The sequence below is a fragment of the Hirundo rustica genome, chromosome 16, assembly GCF_015227805.2.
Source record: "Hirundo rustica isolate bHirRus1 chromosome 16, bHirRus1.pri.v3, whole genome shotgun sequence".
Classification (NCBI taxonomy): domain Eukaryota; kingdom Metazoa; phylum Chordata; class Aves; order Passeriformes; family Hirundinidae; genus Hirundo; species Hirundo rustica.
The window spans coordinates 14,236,475-14,247,995 of NC_053465.1; the positions used below are offsets into that span (position 1 = coordinate 14,236,475).

The following is an 11,521-nucleotide window of genomic DNA, read 5'->3' on the forward strand; positions in this document are numbered from 1 at the left end:
GACTTGGTGTAGTGGCCTGAGGGAACTGGGATGCATTTGGTGCTTTCTGGGCTCCTGTGTAGATCCAGGCTGGGCAGCTGGGTTGACAGCCCTGCGGAGACCTCTCACTTCTCCTGTGCCAGCAGCACCATTATGGTGCTGCTCAGCATCTCTGGGCACAGAAATGCTGCTGGAAACACAGATCTCCTCCTCTGTAATTCCTGCCTTTTAGTTCCTCCTTTGAACTGGAGCTTTAGTTCTCAATAGGGTAAATAGTGGGAGGTGTAAATGCAGGCATGTCCATGTACTGTCAATAAGGCTCATGGGGCAGCTCTGACTGCCCCACGGGGAATGTGGCTCCCAGGGATGCTCGGAACTGGCTCTGGCTCCGCTGGAAATGGTGAGGCAGGTGTGACGTAGGGAGTAACTGCACATCTCTGGGACTAAGCAGGCTGCTGGGATGTGTTGTGGGGTGCAGGGGAAAAGCAGTTTGGGATTGCACAGGACTTAATGGGAGGAGCCAGAGGTAGGATAAGAAAGGAAGTCTGGTGACTTGGGGAGGACGGAGAGTACAGGGCTAGGGGGATAAAGGGGGTCAGTCAGTTGTGTGTAGGAAGGTGGCTGCTCAGTGTGTTTGGCCATGCCCTGCCCAGTGCAGCCTATCCTGGCTGCACAGCAGCTGGAGTGGGACTGTGGCCTCAGGGGCTTGTGTATCCCAGGCAGACTGAGAGCCTGAACATGGCTGCTGCAGCATCCACATGGATTTACTTGTATTTTACATGTGTTTTCAGTAGTGGACTTCCATCCTGTCCAGACACAGATAGGGGCAGGTTGGGGCTGTGGCTGCTGTCCTGATTCATGTGGCCAGCCACGTATCTATCCCTACAAGTGGGATATGTGCGTTCTGTGTCTGCTGAGCACACATCTCCAACCTTGCTGCCACTTGGATCTGGGGCCATGGAGCAGCAGCCTTGCCGCTCTTAGGCTGTTGTATCCAGACAATGTCTTTTCCTCTGGTGTGGAGCAGCTGGGCTTGTCGGGCTTCAAATGCATGTTCCTGCCATCAGCATCTAACAAATTTTATGGCTTCTTTCCATTTTTATAGGAAAAACCATCACCCTGATCCAGACATTGAAACTTGTCAACTGATGGGACAAAGATCTGAGACACTTGGCTGTACTAGGACACTAAAACATAGGGTTTAGCCAAAGAATATTTCCCCACTGTGGAGGCTTACACCTGCCAAACCCTGTAGCATTCTTGGGAGGCTTTTCTATCCCTCTTCTCCGTTTCCAGATTTCCACACATCATGGTATTCCTTTTGAGTTCTTTTGCAAGCTAGCTCTGGCTCTGCCTTTGCTTCCCCTATGCTTTGGTGTGGGTTCCCGGCGTGAGCTGCTGCTGGTTCTGCACCTCTGCCTCCAGCTGCTGCTCGGAGGCTCCTCTTGGATGTCGTGACTGACCTGCTTTTTCTCTCTCTTCCACCGTATCTCTTTCCCTCCAACCTGTCTCCTGCGTTTTCCGTTCTCCCCCCTCCGTCCCTGCAGGTTCATCATGCCTAGTGGCATATAAAAAGACTCCACCTCCTGTCCCACCTCGGACCACCTCCAAGCCGTTCATCTCTGTCACTGTGCAGAGCAGCACTGAGTCGGCGCAGGACACCTACCTGGACAGCCAGGATCACAAGAGTGAGGTCACCAGCCAGTCAGGGCTCAGCAATTCCTCAGACAGCTTGGACAGCACCAGGACACCCAGCGTGACCAGAGGCAGCGTCGTGACTCCGGCCAGAGACACTCCAGAGTTACCTCAGAAAAATGCAACTTTGAAAAGTGACAAAGGGACTCTGACTAACGAAGAGCCTAAAGTGGAGAATATCCCCAAAAGAAAGCTATCGTCTATAGGAATACAAGTATGGAATAGTTTGTTCTCCCTTGTCCCAAGGAATGTCCTTGCCCCATCCATTTAGCGTGTGCCTTTTCTGTGACCAGGTGTGCATCTGAGCTCACTTAGAATAGCAAGAGACACTCACTGCTATGTCAAAATAACTGCCTGTGTTCCCAGGGTGAGAGACAGCAGCACTTTCCCTTAACAGCCCAGAAAGGACTAAGCTCTTTTAGTACCAATTTAAAATGTTTTCTAGAGTACAGGGGCCATGTTAACTGGGCGAGTCCCTCTGAAGAGGCCTTTTGCTGCTGGTCTGCCTGTGCCCTGTATTGCTTCCCATTAGTCTTGTCCATCATGGTTCTAGGGACAATTCTCTCCTGAGAGGTGGGCCCTTCTGCTGGATGTCCATGAGGGAAGGGCTCCTGCACTGCCAAATGGTCCCAGGGCTGCAGGCAGGAGAGAGCAATTCTTTGCTGCCCAGTGTTCCCAGCAGGTTCATGCTTCCCTTGCTGGAAGCATTTAACGGTAGGAATCGATTGAAATGAGCTGTTGATAACACAGTGAAATGAGAACCCAGTGAGTAGTGTAAATCCATGCTTTAGTCAGCAAAATGCATCCTCTGGGGCTATGCCCTCCTCTGGGACAGGTTTCGCAGACAGGTGGCTGTGAGCTCTGATTCTGTCCCAAGTGCTGGTTACCAGCAGAGGGGAACTTGGGCAGCTCCCAATGCAGGATCTGAGCTTTGAGTTGCTCTGTGTATGCTGAACAAGTTCTCCATCAGCTTTACAGCAAGGCCAGCTCAGTACAGGTGACAGTGAAGGCCTCTCTGCAAGGCTGCTGGGACAGAACACCTGAAAGGGCAGCGAGGGGGGAGAAACACACTGGAGAGGCAGACTGCCTTCCTCTGCTTTTTTTCTGAGCTGGTTCCTAAGTCCAGCTGGATTTCTTTCCTAAAACCTTTTAACCCTCTTATCCAGAGCCATGGAGGGTGTCAATCCCTGGGAGAGAGACTTTGCTGTCAGTCTCAATCACCTCACTGTCCTCCCTTGAGTGCTGTGCTCCCTGACTGTGTGGGATGCCACAGGGACACAGCCCCAGCCAGGCAGAGCCCAGGGCTCCTGGCACAGGGGGTGGCAGCAGCCTGGCAGGACATGGCCCTGGTCCTGAGGTGGGAGCAGAGCTGAGCAGTAGCCTTGTGCTTGTCCCTAGCCAGCCCTCGCGTGTGGTGTCAACATGCTCTGTGTGCACACTCCTGGTCTACTAACGTGAACTCCAGCCGCAAGTTCTCGTGTCTGTTTTTGTCTGTATTTTTTTTTGTTCAATAAGGTTGACTGCCTTCAGCCAGTGGCAAAAGAGGAGCCTCCTCCACCAGCCACCAAATTCCAGTCCATCGGGGTTCAGGTAGAGGACGAGTGGCGGTAAGTGAGACGCAACTTACGCAGTTTCCTTTTATTTTAAATTGTGCCTCCCCCACTTGTGCTTAGACCTTCTTCCCTGCTTTGTGCCAGTGAGTGGTGTTGAATGGGGCCCATGGAGAGCTCTTCCTCCACAGTGCACACCTGCTGCAAAAAGCACTTGTTCTCTAACAGCCAAATCAATGGGAGCTTGAAATTAAATAAAAAACTTAAAAATTCCGAGCTGTAATTACAGACATGCGTCAGCCCTCTCGTCTAAAAGGCCGATTGCAGTAAGCAGGCAACCTTATAATTCTGTCTGTCCGAGTGTGTGGTGTGTCTGTGTGTGAGGAGGGGCAGGGAGAGGCTCTGCTGCGGCCATGGATTTTGGTGTCGGTGTGGGAGGCCAGCCAGGCCGAGCTCTGCTATTGAACGATGGCTTTTGATCCCCGCAGAAACAGCCACTCTCGCAGCATGTCCTCCAAACAGGACACAGACTCTGACACGCAGGAGCCCAATAACTCCAGCTGTAAATCATCTGAGAGAAGCCTCGCTGAGTGCCCCCAGCACAACAACTCTGTTGGTGTTGATGCCTCCACCAGGCAACCAGCCAAGCCCTCACAGATTAAGAGAAACGTCTCCTATGGAGAAAACAACGACCCGGCCCTGGAGCCTTCTTCTCTCCCTCCTCCTGACCCCTGGCTTGAGAGCTCCTCTACGTCGCCGTCGGAGCCGGCACAGCCAGGGCCCTGCCGGCGGGACGGCTTCTGGTTCCTGAAGCTGCTGCAGGCAGAGACCGAGCGCCTGGAGGGCTGGTGCCGTCAGATGGACCAGGAGACCAAAGAGAACAGTCTCTCTGAGGAAGGTGGGTGTGGGCAGCAGCCTGGCAGCTCCTCCCTAAAGAAAGAGCTGGAGCTGAGTATTGGGTCGGTTAAATTGTGGCTGCCTCATCCCTGGAAGTGTCCAAGGCCAGGTTGGACAGCACTTAGAGCAGCCTGGGACAGTGAAAAGTGTCTCTGCCCATGGAATGAGATGAGCTTTAAGGTCCCTTCCCTCCCAAACCATTCTGGGGTTCTGTGAAATTGCTGACAGCCCTCAGAGCTGGAGCATGAAGATAGGACAAGGAATGCTTTTTCCTTGGAAAGGATAATGTAGCTTCCTGTAGCAAACAGAGTAAGAAGTAATGCTGTGATGCAGCGTAAAAGACATACAGGGGATGGTGCAGCTTCTGATCACTCAAAACTGCTAAAACCTTAAATGGATTTAATCTTAAAAATGGTTACATTGAAAAAGCTTTCGGGGAGGCTGTGGGATCTCTCCCTGCCTCACCCATTACTCTCAATCAGGCAGGGGAAAGCTTAGCTGGCAGTGGGGCAGAAGGAACACAACTTTGGAGCTTGTTTGCTCAGTTTGGTTGATGAACTTGTCTTTATAGCGAAGAGGAGGTTTCTTCACAGGGGAAAGCCTCACTGAATTTGTGTTGAGTACACCAGAAGCATGGAACAGGGAACACAAAGCCAGTTCATTTTATGGGGTTCAGTCCTAGCTGGGCTTGTTCCTTTATTTTCAAATGCCTTGGCAAAACCTGGGCTTTTTGCCATGGGAATCCTGCCTCTGGTGCATAGAGTGACAGGAGTGGGTGGTGAGGCTGCAGAGGGCAGGATCTTTGTGGAGCCTGGTTTTGATGTTTCTAATACCTGAGAAAGGTGAAACAAAGGTGAGGCTCAGTTTTAGCTCACTGTCACTGCTGGGGCTCCGGGAGCTAATCCCTAATCCGATTCCCTGGGTGCCAGGGGGCCAGGCTGTGCCAGGGATCTCCCTGCCTCGGGGCTGGCCTGCCTTGACCTGTGGCAAGGAAAGGCAGCAAGACCTGCATGGCATTGTTCTGTGACTGCCAGGAGCAGGCTGCTTGGTTGTGTAACCACAGCTTTGGTGGGTGGGAGAGCCCAGGGAGCGCTTGCTCAGCCAAGATCTCCCGAGCAGGCTCAGGGGCAGCAGCAGAGTAGGGGCAGGACTCAGGTGGTCCTGTTGGTGATGCAGCTTGCAGGCATGTGGGGCTCTAAACCTGCCTCTGGAAGGGAAAAGCCCAGACTGTATTTCCTTTAATGGGCAGAGGAACATGTCCATGCCCAGAGGCTGCTTGGAAAACCCATTAAGAGTGACATAAAGTCAATGGTGTTAAAAGCCCTGGCCTGTGTGTTAATCCTGCTGGTACAGAGAGGCTGGAGAGTGGTCCCTGTGTCACCTTTCCCTTGGTCAGGGCTGGGAGAGCAGGCTGGGATCTCTAAGCAGGTGCCAGTAGACCTCGTTGAGGTGGTGCTGGTGGCTCCTCTGAGGAGCTGAGGGCAGTTTAAGGAGCTCTCTGCCACCTTGGATGTTGTAATGTCCTCAGACAGGTCTGTGTTTGGCCTGCCAGAAGGAGCAATGGCAGACAAATGTAGTTTCAAAACTTCTTATTCCTGAGAGCAGTTGATGCCTTGAGGATCTCTGGAATTCCTTTTCTGATGACTCAAGTGTTTCTTTGCTCCAGAAACGCTAGAGCTTGTTGCTACAATAAATAGTATGTTCAACTCAGTCTTTTTCTTTACTTTTTTGTTTGTTTGTTTTCTGGTTTTGTTTTGTTTGTTTGTTTGTTTGTTTGTTTTGTCCCCCTCAGTCTTAGGAAAAGTCTTGAGTGCAGTGGGCAGTGCACAGTTACTAATGTCACAGAAGTTCCAGCAATTCCACGGCCTCTGTGAACAAAACTTGGTGAGTCTGGATCTTTTTTTCCTGGTTTTTAAGAGGATGCCTCTCTTTCAACAGCACTACAAGAACTTGGTCAGGTGTTAACAGGCTGCTGTCCCTGTGAAAACAAAGCCAGCACAGCCACAGCCTGCAGCGCCAGGCCAGGAAGGGCTGGGTTAGCACAGAGGCACCTCCTGCTTCTGAAGGGCTTTGTGAGGCAACCCCCTGAGGCTGGGCCACATAGGGGGGTCTGTTTGAAAAGTCTGCTCTTGAGCACACATGCTCCCACTGTGTGTGTGGCTGGTGACACTGTCCCCAGGTCACTGGGAATTGATCCCTGGAAGGGAATGCAGGGCTTTGCCCTTGCTCGGAGCTGGCCTGGGCTAATGGGGATTGATGGAATCTGGTTTAGTTTTCCCCTCAAGCTTTATGGTAATATAGATCTTGCAAATTTCCTCAGAGGGGAATTCCCTTTTAGATGTGGAATAATCTAGGAGATCTGACTTGAGGAGCAGGAGGGGGAAAAGTGCTGATCCCAGCTGAGCAGCAGCACCAGCAGAGCTTTGTGTGAGCTGCTCAGATCTGATCCCATGCTTTCCAGGGTCTGTGGTGGTGGTTCAGCTGTCTGGGAACTGGGAAAATCCTGTTCTTGGAAGAAACTTAGGCTACTTAAAATTTTTCAACCCAGCCTGAAAAGTAGTGATGCTTTCATGTTGTTTTGGGTGGAAATGTAGCAAAATAATTTTGCTCATGAAAGCTCAGTTTGGCTTCTTAGAGTGCTGCACATCCAGGCATCAGAGCTGAGCATCCATTTCCGTTGTTTCCCTCCCTGAAATCAGGGTTTCTGCGTAAGAAATCCATGTTGTTGCTCTGGTTGCCATACTGGGCACCTGCTTTTGGAGGTTCCTTCTGTGAGGTTAGTGCCAGCAGTGTCTCGTTCAGGATTACACTGCTGTAAGGAGGCGTGCCATCAGGACCTGCTTCCTGAGCTTGGCAGAAATTATTTGGGCTGTAAATGGTGGCTTTGCATGTCCATGCTTAGGGCCGGTGTCTCCTGTGGGTTCTCCCTGGGTTTGGTTGCAGGCAGACATGAAAGGGGTGAAGGTGCTGTGCACACTGCTCTGCTGGGTGTGTTCTTTCTGAAACAGTGTTTTTAATGCTTCCCCTTCTAGAACCCTAATGCAAATCCCAGACCCACAGCCCAGGACTTGGCTGGATTTTGGGATCTCCTCCAGCTGTCCATTGAAGACATCAGCATGAAGTTTGACGAGCTGTACCACCTCAAAGCTAATAGCTGGCAATTGGCAGAGACACCGGAGAGAAAGGTGAGTGAGGGGCACTGGGAAGTGGCCAGAGCACCTTGTACACATTTGGGGTACCTGAGGTCTGGTTTTGGCTGCAAACAGATGTTCCCAAGGGCTTTTGCCATCCTTGTCATCTCAGAGTCTTGCAAGGCACCAAAGCCATTCATTCCTCTTGAGTAATAGTGGGAACAATTTTGCATGAGGGGGAAAAGGTGTTGGATGGAGAGAACCCAGAGTGGTGAGCAGTGGTGCAGGGGCCTCAAGTGTTCCCAGCACTGTGTGGATGGATTTAACTATCCCTGGTGCCCAAGTAATGTAAAAAACAATTTGAAAGCGGAGGAGAGGTGGTGTCCTGGCTCTGCCATAAGGGATGGGAGGACTGTGGCTCAGGGCAGGTTGGCTTATTAAAATGTTACAGTTCCACATCAAGCTGTGTCTTCATGCTGCCTGTGCTGTGAGCTACAGCTGAACCAAACAATCTCGGAACTCCGGGCCACTCCAGAGGAGCCCTGTACCACGGAAGCTGCATGGAGGGGAGGGTTAGGCTGGATAACAGGAAAAGCTTCTTCCACCAGAGGGTGCTGGGTACTGACCAGGCTCCTCAGGAAATGGACGTGGCCTCAAGGCTGACAGTTCCAGGAGCGTTTGGAGAATGCTCTCAGGGACAGGGTGTCCTGCACGTGTCCATGTAAGGGTTAGACTTGATGATCCTGGTTGTGGATCATCAGCCTCTGGATCATGGACTCTCATCCCAGGAAATGTCCAAGGCCAGGTTGGACAGGGTCTAGTGGAAGGCATCCCTGCCATGGTAAGGGATGGAACAAGATCATCTTCCAACCCAGACCATTCCGTGATTCCATGATTGTTGTGGGTCCCTTCCCATTCAGGACATTCTGTGATTCCACGAAACGCAAAATGGCTCCTCGTTGAAACCAGGGCAGCTGATTTTGGGGGGCGTCTGTCTTGCTGCAGAGCTGCTCTCCCTGACACGATACCAGTCCCTCCAGCAAGGCCCCGCCAGGGCCAAGCTGGCGCCCAGCTGCGCACGTTTATATCAGGTCTGGGTTTTTCTTTACTGTCTCCCTAAAGGAAGAGAAGAAACCACCCCCTCCAGTGCCAAAGAAGCCAGCCAAGTCCAAATCACAGCTGGGCCGGGACAAAGGCGCCGACTCGGACAAGCAGCGGCAGGAGGCGCGGAAGCGGCTGATGGCGGCCAAGCGCGCGGCGTCGGTGCGGCAGAATTCGGCCACCGAGAGCGCCGACAGCATCGAGATCTACGTCCCCGAGGCCCAGACCCGCCTCTGAGCCCGGCCACGGCCAGCCCGCGGCTTTTATAAGTCATTAAATGGGAAAAAAACGGTTCTCTCGAAACTGGTGTGATTTATTCAGTCTAGAGACAATGAGCCATCCTTGAAAAGGGCTCCTGAGTTGGCGTTTTTCTCTCTCAGCTTTAAGTAATGAAGATTTTAACAAAAAAAAATCAAAAAAATACAAACAAACAAAAAAAATAAATAAAAAAAAGAAAAAATGCCCCTTGTTTTCTCCCCAGCTGTGGTGTTGCTGAATGGACTGGACAGACTCCTGGGAACTCCAGCCCCTCGACTTGGAACTTCAGTCTTTTTACTTGTTCTATCTCATGAGAATTATTAGCTTGTTTACAAGAAGAGGACAAGAAAACATGAAGCCTTGAGCACTTGCCATGCTATGTTCTTCCTCCTCCTCAGATCTGTTCTGCCCTTCTCATCCTTTATTTTTCCTTCCTCCTGCTCCCATCCTCCCGCCCTTTGCATGGTTTCGGTTCCTGTGTCCGGCCCCCCCTGTCCCCACAGAGAACACCTGTGGTGTGTCATTCCTGCTGCCCTGTCCAGCCAGCAGCCTCCTGGGCTTCGTGTTCTTGCATTGGGGATGTTGGGTTGGGGAAGGACAGGCACGGGGGGCCATATTTGTTGGAGGGAGAGGACATTGGGGCTGTGGAATGTGGGGTTGAAATGCAGCCCAGAAGCAAAATGTGCAATAAATCTGGTGCAGGGGCTCCTGGGAGCCAGACCCCACTTTGGGCACAGGAGCGGAGCTGAAGGACCACAGAGCACGAGCCACATCACTTTGATCTCCCTCCTCTTCCTGTTCCGACCCCATTTTCCTCAGTTGTCTGGTGGAGAGAGGAGCTGCTGCAGCGGGGGCTGTGGGGTCAGTGTGTCCAGGAGGAGGGGGTGTACATATGCACATATACACTTAGTAGTACCTGTATAGGAATTCCTACACACGGATCCGGCCCGTGCCGCCACGGGGGTGGGCAGATGTATAGCATATATTTTTACATGTACTATATCTAGATGTGCGTCCAAGTGTGTGTAAAAATATATACCCTGTGTGTAAGCAGATGACTATTTTTTCCTTATCTCCCTGATCTCTGGGTAGAGGAAGGATTGCTAAATATTTTTTAGCCCTTTTTCCCCTCCCCCCCCCTTTATAGGTCTCCTTTCTGGTCTGGCTCCTTGGAGCCAGAGCTCACCCTGTGATTCTTTGCCACCCTCTCGCACTGAAGGTTTTTGTCCCATCCTGGGGGATCTCGCTAGGGTTTTTTTTCTTCTTTTTTTTCTTTTTTTTTTGTTTTTTTCTTTTTTTTTTTTTTTTTTTTTTTTTTTTATTTTTTTTTTTTTTCCTCCTCTTCACTTTTGAACAAGTTCGGAGATTGTGTGCTACTGTCATGGGGGTGGAGGTGGAATCCCAGTGGTTTCAGTGAGAGTGTTGGTGATCCAGAAGGCAAAAAATAAATAAAAGTGAAATCCTGAATGATGCCTGCTGCTCTTTGTGTGCTGTCTGGGGCTGTCCAGGAGTCTCTGCCCTCAGCCATAGAACTCCCAAAGCTTGGCTGTGCTGGGATTCAAACTGGGCTGGAGGTGGGGGTCAGGTTCTGCTCCCAGGAGACAAAGGGAAGCAGCCTCCAGTTGCTCCAGGGGAGGTTTATTTTGGGTACTGGGGGAAAGTCCTTCATAGAAAATGTGGTCAGGGCTGCCCAGGCCAGCAGGAGAGTCCCCAGCCCTGGAGGTGGCACCTTGGGCTGCGTGGGCATGTCAGCGTTTGGCAGCAGCTGGGACTCATCTTGGAGGCCTTTCCCAAACCTAAAGATTCCATCGGGGCAGAGACATTGTTGGGTTGCACTGTCAGTTTTCGGGGTGGATTGTCAAGATGCAGCTTTAGGGATCTCTGGCAGAAGGAAACATGGGGGTTAATTTATTTGTTTTATAATTTACTCTTCCAAGATGCTGCTCACAGAGTGGTCAAGTGATCCTTGCTGCCCTGGGCTGGGCTTGCTTGTAATACTTATGTTCTTACATGATGTGGATTTGTGTGTGTGTCTGTGTGGGTATCTATATATATATTTTTATATATATATAAATATATATATATATATGTGCTTATATTTTAACATGTAAGTGAAATTATAAAGCAGTCAAAATGCATTAATTTTAATATGGTTTTGTATCTTAATACAATATTTTAAATTCACCTACATCTATAAAAATACATATACAAATACAGGAGTCACATACTTCTATATACATATAAATATGTGTAACACATGTACAAAAAGTGTTATACATATTTAAACAATGGCGTTTATAAATCTGAGAAGTATTTGTTGCAGATATTTAACACCCCTTTCATAAATAATTTCACACCCACTCCTTGTATCCACCTGTTTATTCTGAGCCCAAAGAGCGGGGGCAGCCAATCATGGGGCTGCCTGGGATCACGTGGGGATGGTGGTGTCACGAGATGGCTGCCTGCCAATCACAGGGAGGCGTGACGTTTAACAAAATGGCTGCGCCCTGCCATAAGATGGCGGGTGAAACAAAATGGCCGCCCCCAGTGGAGATAGGGGAAGAGGCCGTGTGTCAGAGTACTTCCGGACTCCATCAACCAATCACAGCGCAGTACGTGCCTCTGCGACGAATGGCGGTGAGCTGCCGGGAGGGGGCGGGGCTCGATGGGGTGGTGGGCGCGGCCTCTTGCTCGGTGCCCGGCCCCGGCGGGCAGGGCCGGGGAGTGCCGTGTCCGTCTCTGTGTCCCGTGCCCGTGTCCCCTGTCCCGTGTCCCTGTTCCTGTCCCCGTCTCGGCCTGGTGCTGCAGCCCCGCCCTCTTCCTGCGCCAGGAGCCGCTGCCGGCTCTTTCCGCGGCTCCCGCGGGACCGGCCCCGGGCGCGCAGTGCCCGTTCCCCGGGAATGCACGGGA

The 11,521-nt window shown here is 51.3% G+C and overlaps 1 protein-coding gene across 6 annotated transcripts in view; it reads left to right on the top strand.

Annotated features, from left to right (window-relative positions):
* Positions 1-8,656, top strand: part of DLGAP4 (DLG associated protein 4) — a 125,120-nt gene extending 116,464 nt beyond the window's left edge. For 3 of the 6 annotated variants that reach the window (XM_040079760.2, XM_040079761.2, XM_040079763.2), the window contains 6 exons: positions 1,527-1,888; positions 3,190-3,281; positions 3,713-4,122; positions 5,914-6,005; positions 7,154-7,306; positions 8,375-8,656. In XM_040079760.2, the coding sequence (XP_039935694.1) occupies positions 1,527-1,888; positions 3,190-3,281; positions 3,713-4,122; positions 5,914-6,005; positions 7,154-7,306; positions 8,375-8,590 (1,325 nt within the window). In that variant the 3' untranslated portion in view covers positions 8,591-8,656. Of the gene's footprint in view, positions 1-1,084; positions 1,889-3,189; positions 3,282-3,712; positions 4,123-5,913; positions 6,006-7,153; positions 7,307-8,374 lie in introns of those variants that run through there. The other 3 variants (XM_058422673.1, XM_040079764.2, XM_058422674.1) reach the window with 2 other exon arrangements.
* The last annotated feature ends 2,865 nt before the right edge of the window (positions 8,657-11,521 follow it).